Source organism: Danio rerio, chromosome 19 (genome assembly GCF_052040795.2).
Source record: "Danio rerio strain M-AB ecotype USA chromosome 19, GRCz13ab, whole genome shotgun sequence".
NCBI classification, from domain to species: domain Eukaryota; kingdom Metazoa; phylum Chordata; class Actinopteri; order Cypriniformes; family Danionidae; genus Danio; species Danio rerio.
In genome coordinates, this window is record NC_141039.2 from 21,427,501 (window position 1) to 21,452,909 (window position 25,409).

General features: G+C 35.4%; 2 protein-coding genes and 1 long non-coding RNA gene across 11 annotated transcripts in view; 2 read left to right on the plus strand and 1 right to left on the minus strand.

Moving 5' to 3' along the window:
- Positions 1–11,906, plus strand: part of LOC100333241 (KAT8 regulatory NSL complex subunit 1) — a 17,328-nt gene extending 5,422 nt beyond the window's left edge. For 2 of the 6 annotated variants that reach the window (XR_015945344.1, XR_015945345.1), the window contains exons 6-12: positions 2,813–3,007; positions 4,658–4,773; positions 4,857–4,978; positions 8,132–8,268; positions 8,348–8,451; positions 10,208–10,370; positions 10,691–11,906. Coding sequence is in view for 2 of the 6 variants with exons in the window: in XM_087295597.2 (XP_087151723.2) it covers positions 2,813–3,007; positions 4,658–4,773; positions 4,857–4,978; positions 8,132–8,264; positions 8,348–8,451; positions 10,208–10,370; positions 10,691–10,999 (1,142 nt within the window). In the remaining 4 variants the exon portion in view is untranslated. Of the gene's footprint in view, positions 1–2,767; positions 3,085–4,657; positions 4,774–4,856; positions 4,979–8,131; positions 8,269–8,347; positions 8,452–8,911; positions 9,977–10,207; positions 10,371–10,690 lie in introns of those variants that run through there. The other 4 variants (XM_087295597.2, XM_087295599.2, XR_015945347.1 and 1 more) reach the window with 3 other exon arrangements.
- A 2,224-nt stretch (positions 11,907–14,130) lies between these two features.
- On the plus strand, positions 14,131–24,225 carry aste1b (asteroid structure-specific endonuclease 1b). Of its 4 annotated transcripts, XR_015945348.1 has the most exons (6): positions 14,131–14,215; positions 16,129–17,520; positions 18,330–18,543; positions 20,780–20,972; positions 22,668–23,945; positions 23,999–24,225. XR_015945348.1 is itself a non-coding variant. In XM_087295603.2 (5 exons), the coding sequence occupies exons 2-5, from the start codon at positions 16,144–16,146 to the stop codon at positions 22,990–22,992; spliced, it is 2,109 nt and encodes a 702-aa protein (XP_087151729.2). In that variant the 5' UTR covers positions 14,131–14,215; positions 16,129–16,143; the 3' UTR covers positions 22,993–24,225. The 4 variants fall into 4 exon arrangements, 2 of the variants coding, with proteins under 2 accessions (XP_087151729.2, XP_087151730.2); XR_015945349.1 differs by lacking the exon at positions 20,780–20,972; XM_087295603.2 differs by having other exon boundaries at positions 22,668–24,225.
- Positions 14,512–17,656, minus strand: LOC148679792 (uncharacterized). Its single transcript, XR_015945352.1, has 2 exons — positions 15,677–17,656; positions 14,512–15,533 (listed from the first exon to the last, which is right to left on the minus strand). It is a non-coding gene; the product is annotated as an uncharacterized LOC148679792 (long non-coding RNA).
- Positions 24,226–25,409: the final 1,184 nt, after the last annotated feature.

Sequence of the window (25,409 nt, forward strand, 5' to 3'; positions counted from 1 at the left end):
AGTCCAAAGACATGTGGCATAGGTGAATTGGGTAGGTTAAATTGTCCGTAGTGTGTAAATGAGTGTGTTTGGATGTTTCCCAGGGATGGGTTGCAGCTGGAAGGGCGTAAAACTTGCTGGATAAGTTGGCGGTTTATTCCGCTGTGGCTACCCCAGATTAATAAAGAGACTGAGCTGAAAAAAATCAATAAATGAATGAATTATATATATATATATATATATATATATATATATATATATATATATATATATATATATATATATATATATATATATATATATATATATATATATATATATATATATTCAGTTTTTTTTCAACGATGTGGAATTTGGTATTATTTTGATTTGTTAAATATTCAGCATATACAAAAAAACAAGATAAGTTTCTGTCCATCACATTGGTCAAGCTAATCTATCTATCTATCGATATATATTAATTAAATGTTTATATGTGTTTGTAAAGGCTAAATACAAATAATAATAAGTTACAAAACCTCGAGATATTATAGATTTTGCAAATTCAGTTTGCAGACATTTATAGGTACAGACATCTATTGTGTGAGTTCTTGGCAGTTTTTTTTTTCTGACTTTTTAATAATTTGTGTGTGTGTGTGTGTGTGTATTGTGTATTGTGTATTGTGTATTGTGTATTGTGTATTGTGTATTGTGTGTGTGTGTGTGTGTGTGTGTGTGTGTGGACTATTGAGAAAAAATATATAGCTTAAAGGGGCTAATAATTTTGACCTTAAATTTGCTTCCAAAAAATTATTATTTGTATTATTAAAAGAAATGTCATGCATATTTTTGAAAGTGTTGCTTAAAGTCCCCAAGACATCAGAACTAACCATATGGTTTTGTTAGCTCACATTGCTAGTTTTGTGTAGAACAATATATCTGTGTATGTCATTAAGAAAAAAAATGTTTGCCCTTCTAATCTTTAATTGAAATCTAAAAATGCACTTCCTGTTTTTTTCTTTAAGTTACATTGTTAGAATTTGTATATCTTAGCAAATGGTCGTGGCTAACATATTTAATCATGCTGCTCCAACTGTCAGTTTTGACAACATAGAAATGGTGAGCAGGAGGTGTCTGTTAGGTTGTAACAATTCTTCTAAATCTCATTTCCAGAACTTTCTGAAATGCCTACTTTACTAAATCCATTCAGCTCGCAGTAGAAAGAAAAACAAGCCATGCCCACTGTTTTGTCATTTAATATTCCATTTCGCTTGGAACTGTAACAATATGAAAAAAATAATAGTGGCAGCTTTTGGTTCTGGGGACTTAAAGGGGTGGTCCACTATGATATCATATTTTAAACTTTAGTTGATGTGTAATGTAGCTGTGTGAAGATAAACAGCATCTCTGAATGTTAAATGATCAAAGTTCAATGCAAAGGGAGACCTTGATTTTTACCGAGTTAGCTTAGCAAAGCCTACAATGAACGAATTTTGGGGACTACAAAAAATACTTCCGCCCCCTGTGAGATCACAAAAGTTCATATTGCGCACCCCACACTGCGCAGGTAAAGGCCGTGGCCACAGGCGCTGTAACATTACTGCAGAGAAAGAAATGCCATCCTGCTGTTTTCACAGAGCTTCTCTGTTTCTGTTGTTGGGCTTCCAAAGGACACGACCCAAACAGAAGTACTTACAGTTCAATATTAATTATTTTTCAAACAATTATAAAATACATAGCAAGCATGATTTGACAAAACGCAGCTTCCAGAATCTCTCCCAGTTCAGTGCTGGATTCGTCTAAAATCTCCTCAAAGATGAAGCAAGGAGAAGCTGTGAATTCTGAGCCACAACCTGTGTTTTTATTTGTTAAAATTGATCATGACATGTACAGTGGCTAGCCTTAACGGTATGTTGTAATAAAGATGTAAACAATGGGAAATTATGTTCACCGCTAACAATTTAGTTACAAATCCATATTAATCAAACAGCTGTAAACACTCACACACACATATACACACACACACACACACACACATAAACACACTCTTGGCCAGCACGTGCATCTCTCTGTGTGAGACGGCAGTGTTTCTCTCTATCGGCAGCTTTTCCATGCGTTTTACATCTCAGACAATGAAGTGAAGTCGCAAAAGATATGTGATGATTCATGGTACTTACACAGGCATTATCCGGATATGCGTAAAAAGACATCCTGTAACGCGTTGATTAAAAAAAAATACAGCAATGCTCTCCCAACTAGAGTGTAACAGCAAAAACAAATCAATCCAGGCTCACACAGGTCTCATCCCACATCTTGTGCTTTTATTCTGTCACCATCTTCACCACAGAAAATAACTTAATCCGAGCAAGAGAGAAAAAGAACAATAAACATCGGTCCCACACACACAATGGAGCCGCATCCAATTTTCACTCGTTACAGAAACTTGTTGACTGACTGACTGTTTACACAAAACACTCGTGCTTGTCCTTGCGTGACATCAAGCCAATCAGCGAATCACAGCACATTATGATGATGATCAATCAGAGTCAATTGAGCTCAGGCCTTTCAGAGGAACTAGGAAATATGACAGTCGTTTTCATGTTAGCTGAGTAGCTGTGTATAATCAAAGTAAGATTTATGAAAAAATAACACTAATTCCTTTAAGTGAAACATGAGCACACATTGCTTTGCATCTTATTAACACAACCAAGCCATAAAATTACATTCTGGACCACCCCTTTAAAGCCTACTTACACTTTGGGATCTGTGTATGTGTGTGAAATAAGCATGGTAAATCTATCGATATCAGAGCATTTACTTTTTCACCTCATGTTTTGAACTTCTCATATTGCAGATTCACCTATTTCATTGCACTGTGGGAACCACCCGCTGGCCGGGCATCATTCTCATAATTCACTGCAGTGGACAGACCTGTCATCGGCGTCCTCTTGGCTGGGGAGGCGGGGCCAGGGACGAGTTGGAAGAGTGAGGAGGAGACTAGTTTGTCCCCGTCCCCCCAATGCACTGCCTCCTTTATTTAACACATCTGGTGGGTGAAATATATTATTACACTACAATAAACACACAAACAAATAGGGTTGGGTACAGAAACTCTGTACTTTATGGGTATCGGTGCTAAATTATAAAATTCAGAAGTATCGATAAGCTCTGATGTTAACAATTCTGCTATCAGTAATGGAGAGTTATTGCTGAATAAACATACAGTAGTATAATTTAAGTGACCAACCTTTTCTAATTTGCATTATTTGATATTCGTCTACACAGTTGGCAATCCCACATGAGAAATGCTTGTGTTTTCACCCAATAGTACAACTACAAGTGCGTCAAGTATAAAAGCCTTTACAGTTCTAGGCTGTGCGAGAGCACTCTGCGGAGCTTCGGTACTAAGCACACATACATGGCTTGAGACACAAACTCGCACACAGAACTCATAAGCTTGCAAAGTGGCGGAGAGAACCACAAAGGTTGTATTTCCTGAGTGGACACCAACAATGCTCGGTGCAACAAGTTGTTTTTTTGTATAAGCAAAAACGCAAGCAATCTGGCTGAGCATCTTTCAAAAGTGCGTTAACTGCAGAAAGACAGAAATGAAAACGTTTCGACTGCCTAGCTAAAGGTACATCATTCACATCATTTTACTAGCAGTCAATTATATAAGGCCTCTCTATATTGGGATAACATTAATGGTTTAATAAACGCATACATTCCTGTGTCCACATTATTTTTGCTGTAGCTTAAATAAATGGTAAACATTAAAAATGCTTTAACATTGCTGTATTTACAAATATAGCCTTAAATAAATAAATTTAAATAAACTATGCTTTATTAAGAAATTATGAAAAATTATTTATATATTTATTTTTTACATTGTTACCTCCCAAAACACTGTTAACTCATTTATGTGAATGTGTTAATAAAAAATCTTATTTCATAATTCAACTGCTTTTTGCAATTCAAAGAGGGTGTTTTCAACTGCAGGGAGACAAATAAACCAAGAAAGATCCTCTGTCCAAGAAATGTCTTCTGTCAAGAAAGGCAAACATGTTGATTTTTCTCCAGAAGTAAATTTTTTTACAGGAAAAATCTAATTTATTTGTTTTACAATTATTGTTTTTGTTTTATTTTACATTTTAAATAATAAAATATTGTGTTGTTAATTCTGTTCAATTTGTTATTTTTTTCATAGAAAAAACACTACAAAAAGTACCAGTGAGTGAACTGTTAAAGTACTGAACCGATAAGTGGTATAGATAAAAGTAGTAATACCTATAAGGCCTTAACGATACTAATCCCTACATACTAACAATGTATACATTACACTTAAAGGTTTAGGGTTGGTAAGATTCAAATTTTATTGCACCAATAAATAATTAGCGTGTCTCCAAGAAATATTAGGCTGCAAAACCATTTACAACATAAAATGAACAAAAGATTCTTAAGCATCAGAATGTTAAATGATTGAAGGATGCTGGTGGATTGCAAGATAAATTTAGTCGTCACAGAAATCACTTATACTTGTATTTAAAACAGAAAGTTATGATTTTCGGTTGCACTAATATTTCACAATAGTATTGTTTTGCTGTGTCTTTTTATTAAAAATACGCAACTTAAATGATTCTTTAAAAATAATTTAGAAAACTTTTAGTTTTATAAACAAGTTAACAAACTGCTTTTGTAGGTGGTTCAGGGTGCAGAAGCCAGAGAAGCATGATTATTCCAAATTATCTTCATTCAAGAACTTCAGATTTGCCAATTCTGCCGGCAGCACCCCCAGCAACAGACACACCTGCTCAGGTAAATCTTTTTGAAATTAAAACAAGAAGTCACATTTTTTTCTGTCCTGGATGGCTTCATATAATTGTTCCCTTGTTTTTCAGCCTTTAAGAAGAAGGAGAGTTGAAAGCTCGTTTGACATCGACAACCTGGTGATGCCTTTAGGCCTGGCTGGACTAGGAGCACGAGTACAGAGATTGCAATACAAGGAAATTATCACTCCAAGGTACAAACAATTCAGTCAGATCTCCAAAGCCACAGAGACAAATAAGTATTTCATTCAAATTGCAAACAGTAATGAACATTCAGCTTTCGATGAGCTAGACTTCCTGTGGTCATGCTGTCAGATAGCCATTGTGCAAAGTGGCTTTGGTTTCAGGTAATTTTTCCATCAATTATTCAAGCGCAGTGCCAAGTATCCACTGTTTCCTTGTGTCCTGTGTTTTATATAGTAGTACTTGTACATTCCAAATTGTAGACAGTCTGGCGACGTAAGCATATAGTCAACTTGCATTCGATAATATGGAATCTTAAAGAGTTACAGTAAAGTTACTGGTATCTTTAGAGAAGGATACCTATAGGATTTCCGTGATTGAGAATCTCAGACGCTAGCCTGTGTATTATGAGCTAGCTGTTTAAATATTAATCCATAATAAGGTTGTTCTGGCTGTCTGTGGGAATAAATGGCATAGTTTTGTTTTACGTACACTCAAATGTGTGTGTGATGCTTGTAGTGTTTTCAGTGTTTTTCATCACAATACGGTACTTCCCCACACATAGGCTTTACTTGGGCGGGCCGCTCAGGTATAATAACAACTGCTTATTTATTAGTATATTTAGTGACAATTTTTATACTATTATCATGATCATTTTACAATTCTTGTTTTTGTACCTGCCTAATATAAACAAACATCCGCGAGCAATTAAGTAGTGGAAAATCCTCTCTCCTTTACCTGTTACATGTGCTTGTTCTGTGTGTATGAGACCCACTCCTTTTTGCACCCAGTCAGGGTTTTTAAACCTACTAAAATGTCAAGGATTTGGTTTTGCTTTCATTTTCTAAGCTGTCATTAATTTTATCGCCTCACATTAAGAAGGTTGCTGGTTAGAGCCTCGGCTGGGTCAGTTGGCATTTCTGTGTGGAGTTTGCATGTTCTCCCCTTGTTCGTGTGGGTTTCTGGGTGCTCTGGTTTCCTCCACAAGTTCAAAGACATGTTCTATAGGTGAATTGGGTAAGCTAAATTGTCTGTAGTGTACTGTATGTGTGTGAATGAGAGTGTATGAATGTTTCCCAGTGTTGGGTTGCAGCTGAAAGAACATCAGCTGGGTAAAGCATATGCTGATAAGTTGACTGTTAATTCCGCTGTGGCGACCCATGATTTATAAGGACGGTGAGCTTTAGTAAGGGGTAAGGGGGATCTGCCTTTTTCTCCTATGAGGTGGCATGAGGACACATACTGTGCTTCTAGATGGAGACACTTTTCATTTTCTCCCAAAATATAACAGAATTTATCCGTACTAGTGGCTTGCTGGAATTGGGTTAGAATTATCTAGAGATAATAGAGATATCTGTGTGACATCAGCATCACTGTAAGGAACTGTAGCTTATCCTCCACATCTCCAGCATAGCAGTGTGGACAGAACTCTGAGCTCTGGGCTCCTCCAGCTGCGCTTGTGTCTGCCTGTCTCCACACTCAGACGGTGTCCACTCAGACAATACCGTCTCAGCAGCCTTTTCTGACCGGGGCTCTTAATGTTGGTCAGCTTTCTTTCTATCTCTCTCTCTCTCTCTGTGTCTCTCCAAATTCACTTTCTGTCACAAAATACTGACCTGTCAAATAAAGGCAAAAATGTATTTAAAAAAAAAAACAAGGGTCCTTGCACCGTTTTCATGGCTGCCCATTTGGAAGATATTGTGACAGAAATATATTACTTTTTATAAAGTTTTTTATAAATTTTTATATTGTTTTTTTAAAGATTTATTTGTGGCCTTTTTGCCTTTATTAAGTGGATAGGACAGTATTTCAGACAGGAAGTGAAGTGGGAGAGAGAGAGGGGGTAGGGACTGGAAATGTCCTTGAGCCGTGTTTCGAACTCAGGACAGCCTGAAGTGCTACTGCACCATATGTCAGCGCGCTAACCACTAGGCTATAGTGTCGACTGAGAAATATATCATTAATGTACAGCACAATGTACTTCTCAAGATAGTAGCAGGTATGATATTCATTCATTTTCTTTTCGGCTTAATCCCTTTTTAATCAGGGGTCGCCACAGCGGAATGAACTGCCAACTTAACCAGCATATATTTTATGCAGCGGATGCCCTTCCAGCCGCAACCCAGCACTGGGAAAAACCCATACACTCTTGCGTTCACACCCACACATACACCATGGCCAATTTAGCTTATTCAATGGATCTATAGCACATGTCTTTGGACTAATAATATTTAAAATGATTCATTCTTTAACCAGAACTGTTCAGTTTAGTGTAATAGGAGTAGTAATAAGCAGTATACAAGTAATAGTAACGTATTAGTAAAACCTAATTTTTACTTCATTTTTTTATGTGGATGTTAGTAGACTTAGGGTGTTGATGAGGAGCTGTCTTGTCTGTTAAAAAGCTTATTTAGATGCTGATTGTCTTAAAATACAGGCTAATACATTTTAGCAGTATTGTTAATTGTGTGTAATATAGACATGGGCCAGTGTAAGTTACTGACAGTATACAGGGTTCATACGGTCATGGAAAAGTCATGGAAATCCTGAAGAGTTCATGGAATTTTGACATGACATTTTCCAGGCCTGGAAAAGTTTTGGAAAAACAGAAAAACCCTCAAAGTTTTGGAAAAGTCATGGAAAACAGAAATCTGCAGACTTGAACATTGGTTAGTTAGTTGTATTTACTTCTTTTCTGTTCTTGGCCAGTCACATACTCCCACATTATTAGTGCGGTGTAAGCATTATCTAAACCAATTTTACATAGATGAACATATAAATTGAAACCGAATAGATTTGAGTGTTATACGAGATGCTGAAATAAATTGGAACATGCATTGTTTTTCTTTTTATCACGTTTATGCAGACTTTGAACACAATATGTTTTTTTTAGGACAGGTTTGTGGAATTTTAAAACGGTAAACATGTCAGAGTAAATAATTGAAATAAATCACTGCCCTCTGCTGTTTTCATTATTTTAAAAAACACAGATTTCTTGACAACATATTAAAAAAAACAAATAAACCTTACATATACTGAAGGAACGATATAACAGAAAACGATGACGGTTTTAAAACCTTGACTTAAATAAACCACTGTAAACCTTGAAATGGGTTATCATTCCATGCCTAGTGTAATGTGTTACTCTGTGTCTTGTGTTGTAGCTGGAGAGAGCTGGACTCTCTCACTGGGGTCTCCAAGAATCAGGTGGGCCTATATGCCCAATCATTGAATTACAATAATACACAACACCAGCCCAATGGGGTAGGACTGGACGGTGAGGAGGAGGAGGAGGAGGTATGTATGCCTCGTTTCTCACCATTTTCTTGAACATTTAAAATGACGTCTGCATCACTATATCTTTCACAATATTTGTCTAGGTGGAGGATCTCTCTGACACTGTGTTTCTGAGCCGCCATGCAGTGTGTGAGAGCAGAGAGAGGAGCCGGTGGGGGAGCTGGGCTCGCAGACGGCGCCGGGGCAGGTAGGAGTCATTTGCCTATTAAAGATCGCATGTGAAGGAGAATGTTTCCTATGTGTCTCTTTTGGAATGTTTTGTTACAACAGGGCTCATTTCGAATTGTTATTTATCTAAAAATGTAAAAAATAAAAAAAGCTTAGGTGTAGAAATTGTCATAGCAGTTTTTTTGTAATGAAAGTTTCTCAGAGTTTTTTTATAACCAAAAAATTTAATGGGATATAAAAGCAAAGAAATTTCGCAATAAAAACTGAAATAAAATAAGAATATTTGAAAAATGAATGCATATTAAATACAAATTACCGATTGATTACTACAATTATGCATAATATTGATCAAGTTAAACAATTAAGTAGCATTCATAAAACAGACCCCCTAGTTTTTCACGAATGTTTTTTTTTCTCATTAAAAATGATTTTTACAATTTTTATGATAAAAATTAAAATTTTGTTGTGGTAATTCCCAGAAATTAGAAGACAATTTTGCGTTTACAAAACAAACAAACAAACAAATATATATATTATTATTAACATTTTAATCTGTTGTCAAGACAAGATCTAAAACAGTATTACTCATATTTTTTTATCCATGATCTTACTTTCTTTTAGATTTCACTCCCTGGAGCAACTGACTTCATATCACACATATTACATGTGTTAGGGCTTCCCCTACCGTAATACACCTAAAACACGCATTGCCGTAAAACTCTTCAATGACAAGAAAGCAATTTCTCTTGTTAAGTGCAGGGGAAGAGTTGAACAAAATCATTTATCGATTTAATGCTCACCATAATACCAGCTATACATGTAAAGCTCAAATAATGTCCTTCAATTAGGTCATGTCTAGCGGCCGTCACCCTTGAACCAATCTCATCTCCTGTCTGTTCCATTGCTCCTTTTGCTCGACTTTCTTTTGCTGTCTGAAGCGCATCAAACGCACAAAATGCCCAATTCGCAGCACAAGATGTCTACTACTAATAATACAAATATTTGTAAATTTTTTTAATCCTTTAATTTTTTCAGATGTAAAGGTATTTGTGTGTTGCTGTACATCCTGTGTGTATTAAGAAATGTGTACACATTTTGGACCTGCATTGGCACATAACTAACACTGTCTGTGATGGACTTTACACCAGCTTTCAGTTGATCAGTGTTGCAGTCCATTTTAGTTCCTCACAATAGCAACGTGCCAACAATGCGCCTGAACACACCCTTTTTTAGACCAAATGGATTTGCTATTTAAACATTGTGTAAAACGTGAAAATTTGGGTTGCGCTGATCTGAAAATAGCAGCAAATCTCACTAAACAATGTTGCGCCTTATTGCGGCGGGTGTATGATAGGGCCCTATATGTTTCTGTCTGCATTCTGAGTGGTTTTGTGAGATTAAGCTTTTTTTTTTAAAAGGTTTGCTTTCCGTATAGCAAAAATAATATGGTATGGCATGCTGCACAACTTTAGAGGCAACACATAATGGAAATTATTTTCGCACAGAATATGTCAGAATGTCATATGAGTGTTTTGTAGCTGACTAATAAAAAAAAAACAATGAACTTTTCTTCTCAACATTAAGAATATAGGTTAAAATAAAAGTTTTATAAAGGATGGATTGATGCGGGAGCCAGATATCTCACACACTCTCTTAATTAATAGGTACCCATAAAACAGTGGGCAGCCTTTAGTTTAAATGAAGCATAGCACATTGAACAGCAGGGCGCTTTGGATACTGGTTGAAATTTTAATTTGCTTGCCTTTGTCCCTCAGATCGTCTTCCTCCTACCAAGGAGATGGGAAGAGCTCCAGGGGATTGGACCAGACACCTGGCTCTCCAGATTCCAGGCATTTTGCAGAAGGAGACGTCTCGCCATGCAGCCCCTTCTGTACTGGAGCAGAGGATCCCTTCAGCCAGGCTGAGGATGAACAGCAGGTGTGTGTGTGTGTGTGTGTGCGTGTGCGTGTGTGTGCGTGCGTGCGTGTGCGCAGGAGGACTTAATGTTCTGTTCAACTTCATTACTGCTGTAACCATGGCAATTATTTAGTTGGAAGAACATCCTGTAGTTATAATAATAATAATAAAAACGTCTGCAGTTTTTATTTCTTCATCTAACATTACATTTCCTGGTGCTTTTGGAGATTATTGGTGAATCTTGAAAGATGGATATGCTTAATCTTTACATTAGAAGAGAATATGAATGCGTAAATAAAAGGAGTGTTTAATAACCTCAATAAATCATCGCGTGCTTGCAGGCTGTGCTGCCATGGGAACGCCGGTCGTTTCCCTTGGAGGAGTCAGAACTTCAGTGGCTGCAGGAGGAGGAAGAGGCGGAGCCTGACGAGGACCCGTGCACCGCCAGCGGCCGCAGCCAAAGCACGGATTCTGGTATCTCAGTGGGCAGCCTGGAGCTCTCCCCGAGGACCCCTCAGCAGCACTCAGGCACCGATCAAACCACCTCTCACACACTATCCTGCAAACCAGCCACCCAGACCACACTCTCTACAGCTCAGGATTCTCCCACACTTCCCCTTTCTTTATACTCATCCTCTCCGTTATCATAGCCCATCATTTTGCTCTGCTATATTAAAAAAAAAAAACACATCTCCCAATCCTATTGACCTTGTCCTTCTATTTATCTAACCACGAGCACCTTGTGTCCTTACATTCTGTGCCCTTTCCTTGAACCCTCTGGAGCCTTACATGAAACCACAGAGCCTATTATTTATAATGTTCCCTCGAACCCTCACTCATAACTCAACAGCAGCCCTGTTTTCCACATTGAGCATCTCTGGTTCTTCCTCATACAGTGTTTCGCTCTTCTTCGCCAGCCTGCCCCCCGATACAGCTACTGTTTAATTGAACACACTACTGGTAAAACCAACAGATAGTGTATGTTTTTCTGTTCTTTATTCTCTTTTTTTTGGACCTGTCTAAAGCCTTTTCTTAACCATGTCTGTCAGTCATTTTACATTAGATAAATCATTGTTATTTCACATATGTGACACCAACATTAGGTGAACATGATTTGAAAGGTCTCGGTTATTGATCTGCATTTAAAGGCATTACATATTACCCGAACATTTTCTTTGGTTATCTTATTTGTATGTCGTATTTATTCTGTGGAGATGTATTCATACTGCCGAAGAATCATAGCATTTAAAGTCTGTTACTGTACATGCGCTCTGGATAATTCCTTTGTCTTTTCGTAATTCAACACAAGAAGTATGCTTTTGATTTTTTTTATTCATATGCTTTGTGTATTGTGTTAAAGAAAGGGCGATAGTTCTTGTGTTGATCAGAGAGTGTATGATTTAGACAGGTCTACTATACTGCTGCATTAGGGGGTTGTGTTGGTGAATACAATATTTTGTAGGAAAACAAAACATGAGAAGATGAATTAATGGAAGTTCTATTCAAGCGCACATAATGCTGTCAATGCAAAGACGTAATAAAAGGAATAAACACAAATGAGATTTGCTTGTTGCTTATATATGTCTCAAGTGTTTTGCAGGGCAAAGTTTTGAGATTAAGTTGATGTAAAAAAAATTTGCATAGTTCAACGAATTACATGCGAAGTTCAAATATTTTGTTACTGTACTCAAGTACATTTTTCTGGTATCAGTACTTTACTCCACTACTTATTTTTTGACAACTTTTTACTTTTACTTTTTACATTTTTACACAAATATCTGTACTTTCTACTCCTTATATTTGTATAACCACTGTCGTTACTTTCGTTTTCATGTGTTTGGTGGCGCGATCTATATTATTTCCTATCATTGCGCAATAATATGAGCGCCTTTTTGATGCAAGCATTGTGCGTCTGCGTGCTACAGTGCACAGCTATCACGCACCGTATGTGGGCTAGTTTATGAAGATTATTATGAGAAAAGCTCAATAACTACGCAGATGTGAGAGAGAAAGTTGGCGAATTTAACATGATTGATGCTGCCCTGTTTACAGAATAAAAAGTAGGGCCAGACGGAATCCGCGGACATTTTTTGCTATTTCTGCGGAGAATTTTAGTAAAAATCTGTGAATTTCTGCGGAATTATTTTGGGAGTATCAAACCTAAAACATTAATATGTGAAATAAAAAATAATACATTTTAACTGTAATAATATATTAAAATATTGTAATAATATATTAAAATAATATATTTTAATGTTTAAAATGCAAATTCAATTACAGTCACTTTATTTAGTAAACAAAGTAAGTTTCATATAATATCTCTACTAAAAGACAGAAAATATTATTTTACAAACTGCATTGTACATAAATCAGATGAACATTTACATATTAGTCAATAATATTACTGTAGTTAATTTAAAAACTGAATGAACCTAGATTTACTCAAGTAAATAAACAGAATAAATAATGGCCTAGAAATCTGGGGAATTCTGCAGAAAATCTGCGGAATTCTGCGCGCGCAGATTCTGTGTGGGTCTAGACACCTTTTGCTCGATCGGATCACAGGTAAACAAGAGAGACACAATCCAGTTCTGGAATGCTTAAACCTTTTGTCCTTGTGGTTTTTTGTAAAGATTTGTACATTTATTAATTAAACAATCAAACACTTTAGAAAAAATTTACTCGTTGCGGTTTATTTCCTTTATTTCTGGGTGTATATTAGAGCTGCTCTTTGAAGAAATAAGCAGCTTTAGCCTAATGCAAAAAAAAAAAAAAGTTTGCAGTCAAATTTGATCATTTATTTTAGCAAAAGAAAAAAAAATTCTATATATTTTAGACAGAATTCAGTGTAAAATGTAAGACATTTATAAACATAGTACAGGTCTACAGAATTATTTTTTGTGTATCAACGTGAATGGCAGCTGATGCTTTTGATCTAACAGCAGAAAACTAAATTCTAAATGCAGGAAGTTTGCGTTAGGGAGATCATACAAGGGCCGCGTTTTTAAGCAATGTTGTTAGGCTATTTTGCAGAGTTTGATGCTGCTTGGCTACATTCATAAATTTGGCAACAAACATAAAATTGGAGTCAGTTATTTTATATGTATCAATAGGATGTGTGGACTAGTTCCTCCCTATTCTCACTCATATCCTTTAGCTTTGTCCCTGATTTATCAGAGGTCGCCACAGCAGAATGAACCGCCAATTATTCCAGCATATATTATTCACAGTGGATACCCTTCCAGCTGCAACCCAGTACTGATAAACTCCCATACACACTCACATTTACACACACACACACACACACACACACACACACACACACACACACACACACACACACACACTTATACACTTCCAATTTAGTTTACTTTTGTACATTTTTGAGGTCGTACTTCTTTACTTGTCAGTAGCCTACTTCTACTTTTAACAGAGTCGTTTTAAACGTGAGTACTTTAAGTAAAGGATGTGTGTTCTTTTGCCATCTCTGCTTCTATTTTAAGAAAAAAAAATACTATGAAAGTCGATGGTTGCAGGTTTCCAGCTTGCTCAAAAAATATAATCTTTTGTTTTTAACAAAAGAAAGAATCTCACATTTAAAATATCAGGTAAGGGATTGAGTAAATGATGACAGAATATTTTTTGGGGGGTGAACTATCCCTTTAATCGAAATTGTTTTGACACTGCACAGCGGGACGACAGTGCCATCTTTCTTTCAGTTGTTTGTATTCGTCGCTGGCGGCGGTTTTCATAGATGGCGCTGATGGGCTGGAAAAAACCCGTCACACCCAAAAACACGCGAGGCAGACTCAGAGTACAGGAAGCACGGTGTGCTATAAGATATCTGCACACTGGTGAATAAACAAGTAAGAGATATTTGTCTAAACGCTGTTAATATTTTTTAAATAGAGAAGAAACTGTGAATGTTGCACTGGTGCTTGTTTTATAAAATGGATTGCAGCAATGTATAAAATTTGTACATGTCGGAAAAAATAGCTATTTAAAATACATTTTAGTAAACATGCTATTTGGAAAGATATATATTGTTTTAAAGTATAAACTTTTTAGTAAATTGCAGTGAAATGCATGTACATCTATCTGTGTGTCAACGTGTCTTTGCCTTACAATGTGAATTGGTCTAAAGTACAATATAGTCTTACAATGTAAATTGTACATTTATTTACTTTATGCACATTTTAATGATTTGTCCACTCTTCTTATCCATCTTTGCCATACTTATGTTATTTTAATTCAGGTTAGTAGCGTTGTGTTTGCATTCTGCAACAGTGGGGAATGAAGAAAAAAATGACAGTCAGTGAAGTCTTTGAAATTCTAACTGAAGTATATCAAGTGGTGGAAAGAGTACTGAAAAATCATACTTAAGTAAAAGTACAATTTCTTCTTCAAAATGTAGTCCTAGTAGTATAAAAGTATCTGTTGTAAATAATACTCAAATTATGAGCAAAAAGTAGACCTTTCAAAAGTACTCAGTAGGCACACGTTCTAAGACCCTAATATTGGGTTAGACTTACAGTTGAAGTCAAAATTATTAGCTTCCCTGTTTATTTTTTTCCCCAATTTCTGTTTAACGGAGAGAAGATTTTTTTCCAACACATTTGTAAACATAATATTTTTAATAACTTATCTCTAGTAACTGATTTATTTTATCTTTGCCATGATGACAGTAAACAATATTTTACTTGATATTTCTATAGACACTTCTGTACAGCTTTTTTAGCGAGGCTAATAATTCTAACTTCAACTGAAGGTTGTAATGTCAGGTGACCAAAATTCAATGTCTAGCTAGCATCTAAGGACAATGATATTTTAATGTATAAATAACAACATCAAATGACGTTGACATTTGGTTGATTTTAGCTTGTGTTAGAAAGTGACCAAAATCCATTGTCAAACCAATATCTTAAACCAATGTCATATTGACGTCAAATACTGACGCCATATTATTCGTCAGGTATGGCAGCTAAAATCCAACATATGATAGACATCATAGTGGTAACATCCTCACAATGTCAAGCTGTAACATCATTAGACGTTGATATTTTGTTGATTTTAGGTTGAGCGTTTTCTTATCCCCATAGACAAGAAAAAATAGTTACTGCAGGTTGAAGGAAAGTAGAGAAGTAAAAGTACACATTTTTAAAACTGTTTAGTAAATTACAATTGCTGAGAAAAAAACTACTCAATTACAGTAGTTTGAGTATTTGTAATTTGTTACTTTACATCACTGAGTATATCCCATGTAATCAGTAAACATATAGTAGATCAGCAAACACCCTTTCTTCTGTATAAAAAATTGAGATTAAAACTATTTTCATAGAGACATTTCTTTCTATTTGGTAAGAGAAATAACATTTGAAACCACATTATCATAGATGAAAGGTAAATAAAATTACTACAAATGCAAGTAATTTAAGTCATTCAATCTATTATTTTTTTTCCGGCTTCGTCTGGTCCCTTTATAAATCTTGAACCAGCAACCTTTTTGCTGTGAGGCGATTGTGCTACCCACCGTGCCACAGTGCTGCCCCCAGTAATATAAGTATAGTTTGATAAAAAAGAAATAAGTAACATAATAAAAACCTATTATTTTAGCTGAATTAAAAAAACATTACTGATGTAAGGATTTTCTTGAAGCATTCAATGAGGAATGTTGTAAATGTAACTTTCCCTTTCTGTTGGTGTAGCACATTTACCTCAAAAACAAGCATTGTTTTGTATTCCTTATGATTGATGACATTTTTGTCTTTTTTTCTTACAGCATTACGGTGGCATCATGGGGGTTCACGGACTTACAAGTTTTGTGGAAGGAAATCATCAGTTTTTAACAGAAATGAGACTACGAGACTGCCGCCTTGTAATAGATGGGTGTAGTTTGTATTTTCAATTGTATTTCAAATCGGGATTGGATCAAGCACGAGGTGGAGACTACGACTTGTTTGCGGTGTTGGTTCGACAGTTCTTTGCTGCACTCTCAGAATGTGCTGTGCAGCCTTTCGTGGTGGTGGATGGCGGAATGGATCAGACAGACAAGAAGTTCAAGACACTGCAGGAACGAACCCAAAGCAAGATCCGAGAGGCTCACTCTCTTTCCAGAGGATCTCATGGTTACATTCTCCCGCTACTTGCAAGAGAAGTCTTCAAACAGGTCCTTTTTGAGCTTGGCGTGCCATTGGTGCAATGCATTTCTGAAGCTGATTTTGAAATAGCCTCTCTTGCTAAACAATGGGGATGTCCCGTTCTGACCAATGACAGTGACTTCTTTATTTTTGACCTGAAAGGAGGCTACCTACCATTTTCATTTTTTCAGTGGAATAACGTCAGCGGTAAGTCTGCAGAACGCTACATCCCTGCACGTCATTTCACCGTGAACCGCTTCTGCATGCATTTCAACCACATGAACAAGCAGCTCCTCCCTCTGTTTGCTGTCATTACTGGAAACGACTACACACCTGGTAAAATAACTGACATTTTTTTCAGTCGTGTGGAGTTTGAAAGAGTTCCATCGGGTCGGAAGTCTGGACGAAGTTCCAGTCCTCGAATTGAGGGATTTTTGCTCTGGCTGTCTCAGTTTGCCAACCCGGCAGACGCTCTAGAGATGGTTTTGGTGATATTAGGTGGACAACAGAAAGGAAACTTGCGTGCTCAGCTTTCCACAAGACTGAAAGACTACCAGCTTCCTCAAAACAGCAGCCTGGCTCAGTATTTTTTAAATCCCCAACCTGCACTACCAGATACCCAGGGGCTCCCAGTGGCTCTGGTTTCTCAACCAGAGTGGCTTTTAAAGATGATTGCATCAGGACAACTGTCCTCATTTGTCTTGGATGTGCTTGTTCACCAGAAGGTTCTGCTGGTTGCGCAGGTGGAAAATAGTCACCTGGCTAGCAGTCACATGACCTCACTGAGTATTCGACAGACCATCTACAGCCTTCTGCTTGATAAGCCAAAACAGGAGAGTCAGATGCCACAGACGAGCACCCAGAAAGGAAGAGGACGAGGGGACATGACCAAACATTCTCAGGGTAAAGGAGGTCTGTTTTACCTTCCTTGTGTTGATGAGTATGATAGACATGAACTGAATCTCAAGAAAAACACGGTGGAGGCTCACCAACCTGCCTCTGTGCCACAACTATACCTTAAAGCTATTGACAAGGTGAGAAAGTGTTTCTGCGTGCACACTACCTGACAAAAGTCTTGTCGCCTATACAAGTTTTGGGAACAACAAATAATAACTTGACTTCTAGTTGATCATTTGGTATCAGAAATGGCTTATATGAAAGGAATCATGCAAAAAAAAAAAAAAAAAAAAATGACTGCATCCATACATCTCTGCAATGAGTCATATAACTTATTAGTAAAGTCATCTGGAATGGCAAAGAAAACGTTCTTGCAGGACTCCCAGAGTTCATCAAGATTTTTTGGATTCATATTCATTGACTCCTCTTTTATCTTACCCCTGATAAGCTCAATAATGTTAATATCTGGTGACTGGGCTGGCCAATCCTGGCCAAACCTTAACCACCTTTGCTTTCAGGAACTTTGATGTGGAGGCTAAAGTATAAGAAGGAGCACTATCCTGCTAAAGAATTTTTCCTTACCTGTGGTTTGTAACGTAATGGGCAGCACAAATGTCTTGATACCCCAGGCTGTTGATGTTGCCATCCACTCTACAGATCTCTTGCACATCCCCAGACTGAATGTAAACCCTAAACCATGATTTTTCCTTCATCAAACTTGACTGATTTCTTTGAGAATCTTGGGTTCCAGTAGTTCTTCCGCAGTATTTGTGATGATTCATCAGAAAAATCTATCTTTTAACCACTTTTTCAAATGAAGTCAAGTTATTATTTGTTGCTTATACAACTGGAATTGACGTCAAGACTTTTGTCAGGTAGTGTAAATGTGCTTTAGACTTTGCATATGCTGTTCGTTTCACTGGTTGTCTTTTGGTTTTTATTTTAGGCGTCTGCACAAGTGAGGCTGCAGGTGTTGTTGGGAGCACTGGGTGTGATGGAACACATTTTACAGCCATTACCTCCTCAACTTTGCCTTGCAGTGTGTGTGACGTTTTTTTGGATGAATAACTGCAAACCAAAGCCCACTCAGCCACTACTCCAAGCAATATTGCTGGGATTTGTGTACGGGGAGCTCAGCTGGAGAAGAACCCATCCTAATGGTATCACTCCTCTTGTATTTACTCAGCTAGTATCGCAGACATTTTATTTGAGACTGAGGAAATATAATGAATACGTTAAATTGTAATTAAAAAGTACCAATTGAGGTTTGAGGTTTATTTTGCCATGCCAAGATTGAATTATAAGGGGCCAAGCACAGAAGGTATTTGCACAAATAAAAAAAAACACTGATAGAGGACAGTCTGCCAACAAATTTGGACTCTCTAACTCAAACTCTCTAGCGCCACTACAAAAAAGTTTCACTTATGTTTATCGTTATATATCATTATATGTTTATTATAACTTTTGAACTGAATGGGCTACAATCAAAATTATTTTTTCTTCTGATGCACCCCGTCATTTTCCGTCATAATTTGTTTCCACTATTTAAAATTTTTTTAAAAACTTATTTGAACAAACTGAACCTAGAACTTTTGCCCGATTTTCACCAAAATTGAATCAAATGATCTACAGACAATGCTGACCAAAAGTTATTGAATTCAAGTTGATTAGACTAACCTTTTTATGAATACATTGCGAACAAATTTAATGTAGAGCTTGCAAAAATTGACTCAAGGTGTTATCTCCGTAATGGATTGACATATTCACACCAAACTTGGTGTGTTATCACAACCATGGTCTGAAGAGAGCTGCAGCGTTTCGGCGCATTGCTTATAACTTTTCAACCCTTTGTCCAAAATGTATTAAATTGTTCTCTTTACATGTGGCAGAGCATGCCAAGTCAAAAGATGTCTGAATGATGATTTTGAATTATGCCAAAATTACTATATTTTAAGGACGCATTGACAAATTGTTATAAAAGTCAGTATGTGTCTTCGGGACTGTGCCCTGAAGGTGCTCAAAAAGTTTTGCCACATCACCACTATTTGGTCAAATGTTATAATGATATTTCTAAAAATGCTAATTACCTTTAACTAATTTTGCCTATTGTTATGAAACTTGTCTTGATACATTCATTGGGTTGTCCTGAGAATATTGATACCAATTATGCCCTAATTAACTGAACTTCCTTTCTGCCATCTAGCCTTAAGTCAAACACAGACAACACAGATATCAATTATGCTATAATCTGCCAAATTTCCTGTACTGTCCTCCATTTTAATTTAAATCAAACCTTTTTTTTTAACTAGACCATTGGTCCAATCTTCACCAAATTTGACTTGGATCATCTTCAGACCATGTTGACCAAAAGTTATGAAATTCATGTTGATAGACAAAACTGTTCTCATTTAGCGTATGTGCAATTTGTTCTATTGAACACAAAAAATTTTTTAAAGAAATCTAAAAAACCTGTAACCCTTGACTTACAAAAACAAATACTTCATAATACCATAACAACAAAAGTGATTGAAGTCGAGACCATGTTGATCAAAAGTTATAGAATTTATGTTGATAGACAAAACTGTTGTCATTTAGCATTTGCACAAACTTGATGTAATGCTGCCAGATGATATTACAGACTGAATCACTGCAAAGGTTTGAAGTATTAAAATCAAACTTAATGTGTATGATTTAAACTTACATCAGTTTGCACCACCTTCTGGGTAAAATTGATAAACAATTATATTCTATCAATAAAAATCATACAAAATTTATCCAATGTCTTTTGAATAGTTTTGTCTATTGTCATGAAACTGGTCTTGTAGATTCTTTGAGTCATACAGAGAACATTGATATAACTTATTTCCTAATTGACAGGACTTCCTGTCCACCATCTTGAATTAGTTTGAAAATCTCCATAGTTTTGAACTCTCCATAGATCATTTGCCCAATTTCCAGCAAATTTGGCTCAGACCATGCTGCAGAATTTTCCAGTTGCTCTGTAGCTTGTTGCCTTGCTTGTTTATGATGTGGCCGCTGGGCTGCTTGGCCCCGATAATTGCTGCTCAAAGCTAAATTTTGGAAATTATATTTATTACATCAATCAACACAAAATACCAAAATTAAATGAAAGTTAATAAATGAATAAAGATTAAAACCTATTTTGCCAAATATTTAAGTAAACATGCACAAAAAGCATACAAAGATATGTTTGCATCAAACAATTTATAGAAAACATGCATGCATCCGCACCCAAAAAAAAGTTCTCTTTAATTTTCTATTGGGAAACAAAATATTCAAGTTTCAGTTATTTAGCATTACGTATTGCTTATCAATTTAATGTTTTCATTTTATTAATCGCCCTAAGCCATATTGTTTTGTGTCACTATCATACAGACCCACTGTTTGGCAGCAAAGCTTCAGCTTCTGTATGTCAGCGATTATCTCAGCTAAGGGTCAATCCAGGGCAAAGGAGGGGTCTTGATCTGGGTGTGGCCCATTTGCTCAGCCAATGGCAGTCCTGTATGTGGGTGACGATGTTCCTGAACCAGTTATTGTGTTTTCCGCTACCTGAACCTCAGTGTGCCTGGTATGGTGACTTAATGATGAGTGAAATATATTTTGTAATTCTCATCAGTGCTTTGTTAAAATCATTATAATATATATAATTATATATAAATTTCCATTTAAAAAAAAAGAGTACAATATTGAAGAGAACTTTACAGTTTTTAAGGTATTTCAAATTCCATTTACAAAAGTGATTTTATATGCATGAATGCATATTGAATGCAAGCGTCTAAAAAAATGTATAAAATAATGATCTATACTTGTAATATATAAAAGAATATGTACATTTTTTTGTTTCTAAACTTCTTGCTGACCAAATTAATGCTAGTGCTTTGAATGATTGTGTCAAAATATAAAGATTTGATTTTTTTTTAATTTTTATTTAAATAATTAATATATTTGACCTGCCCTATAAACCTTAAAAATATATTTTAAAATGTCATTACATTATTCTTATTCTAAATATTCAAGACAAGGTTTTTAGTATGTAAATGATCAACAACATTTTAGTGGGTGTCTTCTGTAAATCATGGTTCAAATGTATGATAGTCATTGTTTGCTCATTCTAATGTATGGAAAAAATATTTAAGCTGTGTTTTATATTTATTGTTTTAACCCTTGTGTACTGTTCAAATTGACCACCCTTTTGTTAAGTTCGTGGCTGTTTTTGACATCAATTATAAAGACAGTTTTGGATTGCAAAGCAATGACTATACAATCTGACATTCTTGATTGTTGGTGGTTTTCTCTGTTGGGAAGAGGTTAAATGTGTAGTTTTTATTGTTCTTCATCAGTTGACAGCATTGACACTTTAGATAGGCCTGTGCAAAAGTGTTTCTGACTTTTATATGGAGTTTTTTGGAGTAAAACAGCAGATTAGAGCAAAAACACTTACTATGTTGTGAGAGCTGAGCTGCTTATTTTGATTATGTCCCTCTCACACACTCTCTTAAACACTTTAGTCCATATTGAAGGCAGAAACTAAGCTTTTTTTTTGCACTGCACCTGATGATCAACAGTAAAAATTAAACATTTTACCTCATCCTGACAGGGAAAACCAGCAACAATCAAGAATGCATGATTATAAGGTGTCAAGGCTTTGCGATTAAAAAAAAGTCAGTATAATGGAAGTCAATGGTGATAAAACAACCACTAACATAATGAATGGGTAGTCAATTCAACAATACACTCTGTGCACATTGTTTTAAATTTTCAAAGAAAAAAAATCTGTCAAAATAAGATGTGTCATTAAAAATCATTCCATTCATTTTTCATTTGCTGAAAAACAGAGAAAGTTGTGGTCAAATTAAAACTCAAAATCACCCCAGAGTGGATGAAACAACCCTAACAGACACAATTGCTATTGCTAAAAATCCACTTTTTGTTTATGTTATGTATAGTTTTGTGTAGCAACAATAATAATTTTAAAATGTTTTAAATAAAGGTTAAAAAATTTATGACAAATATGTTTTATGAAATTATTAAAAAATTCAACACAAAAATGAAATGTTCCTTTTTTTTCTTTAAGTTGTTCTAGAACTAAATTTAAAATATATATTTTTATTTAAATATAATTTTTTAAGACACTGACATGAAAGAGGAAAAATGACAATAAAAACTAATTCAGTGTAATAAAAAATTTATTTATATAAAATATGTAAGTATATAGTTGGTATAGTTGTACCTTTTATCCATCTATATTATTTTATTTTCAAAGGGTTTTCAGCGGTTCTCTGCTGCATGGTCTGGAAGCTGCCATAAGAGGGGGTCAGCAGTCGGAGTCTCTGCTTGCTGGTGACCCTGTAGCTCCGCAGCTCTTCTCCATCCTGCAGGAGGCATTGACTGGTCCTGCAGCATCAGCCAACAAAAGTAGAGGAGGAGGGCAGAGGCAGACACAGCAGAGAGGGAGGGGCTATGAGGGGAGAGGGCGGAGCAATAGAGGAAGAGGGAGGGGCAACAGAAGCAGAGGAATGACATCTTCAAACAGTGCTTTAGACAACAGGTTTCAGCTGTTGACACTTGATGACTGGCAGCAGTGTTGAGCTGAAGCACAGCTGGTTTAGAAGAGCAAACATATTTTATGGACATTTCTATTCAGCCTTTCACTTTATAAAATCATGATGTTTTGCCTTTACCCTTTGCAGATGAAAGCATCTATTACTAACTTCAGCTTTAAAGTGTTAGTTCACACACAAAAAAAGAGAATTCACTCACTATTTACTCATCCTCAAGTGGTTTCAAACCTTCATAAGATTCTTTGTTCTATTGAACACTAAAGAAAAAGAAATCTGAAAACCTGTAAACCTTGACTTCCATAGTAGGAAAAACAAATATTATGGAAGTCAATGGTTACAGGTTTCCAGCTTGTTTACAATATTGTCTTTTGTATTTAGCACAAGAAAGAAAAACAAATAATAATTTGAGGGTGAACTATTGCTTTTAGGCCGTTTGTTTACTAATATTCAAATGCTTTAAAATGCATTTATGTATTCACCAGGGTTCAGTACCATGAAGCCAGATAAGCTGGTCAGCCAGTTAAATTTCAAATTAGTTTGCAGCAGTTCTGGGTTTTAGGTACCATATAGGTAGATCAGCTCAGCGGCTCCATAATACCATAACAACAAAGAGGGATTGAAGTCGAGCTGATTTCATGTCACCTAAAACCCAAGAATGGTGCAAACTAAACCAAAACTTGACTGGCTAGCCAGCTAATCCAGCTTCATTATATGGCCCCAAGGCTTACTTGCACTGAAAATATTCAGCAGTCACAATTTTTAATACTTATGTAATTCTCTTTTATGACCAAAAATCTAGTTTTGTATATCATGAAATGGCTTTCTTACTTTAGGACCGATGTTTTTGTGCCTACTTAAGTTAAGAAATATTTTATAGTGCCTTTAATTTGCTTGTGTCATTGATGTTTAATGTGAATCTGATTCCTGTATTTAGGAATTAGGTAAGGCTTGATTATTGTGTTAAGATGACAGCCAATGGTGTAATTCTTATTAAGTGTCAATCTAAAACAGTAAATACATAATCTCCATCAAGTACGCCAACACATGTTCAATAGACTTCAATTTATATATATATATATATATATATATATATATATATATATATATATATACACAGTTGAAGTCAGAATTATAAGCCCCCCCTGTTTATTTTTTTTCCTCAATTTTAGTTTAACAGAGAGAAGATTTTTTTTAGGACATTTCTAAACATAATAGTTTTAATAACTTATCTCTAATAAATGATTTATTTTATCTTTGCCATGATGACAGTAAATGTTATTGTAGTTGATATTTTTCAAGATACATCTGTCTAAGCACTTGTTTGTCCTTAAAATGGTGTTTGAAAAATTAATAACTGCTTTTATTCTAGCCGAAAAAAAATAATTATGACAAATAAGACTTTCTACAGGAGAAAAAATGTTATCAGACATACTGTGAAAATTTCTTTGCTCATTTAAACATAAATTGACAAATATTTAAAAAGGAAAAAAATTCAAAGCCTAATAATTCTGACTTCAACTATGTGTATGTATATGTATATATATATACATGTATATGTATATATATGTATTTATAGCAATTTTTAAAATTTGTAAACAAATATATACATATAACATATACATATATATATATATATATATATATATATATATATATATATATATATATATATATATATATATATATATATACATACATATACATATAACATATATATATATATATATATATATATATATATATATATATATATATATATATATATATATATATTATGTGTGTGTGTGTGTGTGTGTGTATACATATATATATATATGTTTACAAATTTTTAAAAAATTGCGTCACAATGAAGAATCTAACTAAGGTGTCCGTTAACACTTTATAATAACTTCTAGGGATGTAACGGTATCAGAATTTCACGGTACGATAATACCTCAGTATGAATGGCACGGTACGGTATTTATTGAATAATTTACAGGAAAAACAAAACTAATGAAAAGACTCGAAAAAAGTGCCAAAAGTGTTTATTTACCTTTGCACAGAACATATCAATGACATACAAATTAGCCATCTATCTGTAAGTTTCGAAACAGGAACTTCAATTTTTCAATTTTAATTACAAAAAACTATTAAACTATATAAAAAGTAATAGAGTTCAATTTAGTATTGTTGAAAACTCATCACATTCAACATTTAATCATTCACTCACTTAGATAGAGATGGGGTTTTTTTTAAGCAAAATTATATAACTATAATCTGGTAAAAGCTGGATTCTCTGGGCATGTCCCCTGCAACAGAAAAAACCCTCTCATTTGGGACTGAGGTTTCTGGGACAGAGAGATATGATTTAGCCAAGGTTGACAGCAGTGGGTAACGTTGTGCATTGTCTTTCCACCACTTGAGAGGACAAGCCATGAGTGAGATAGAGATAGAGGTCTCTTTGC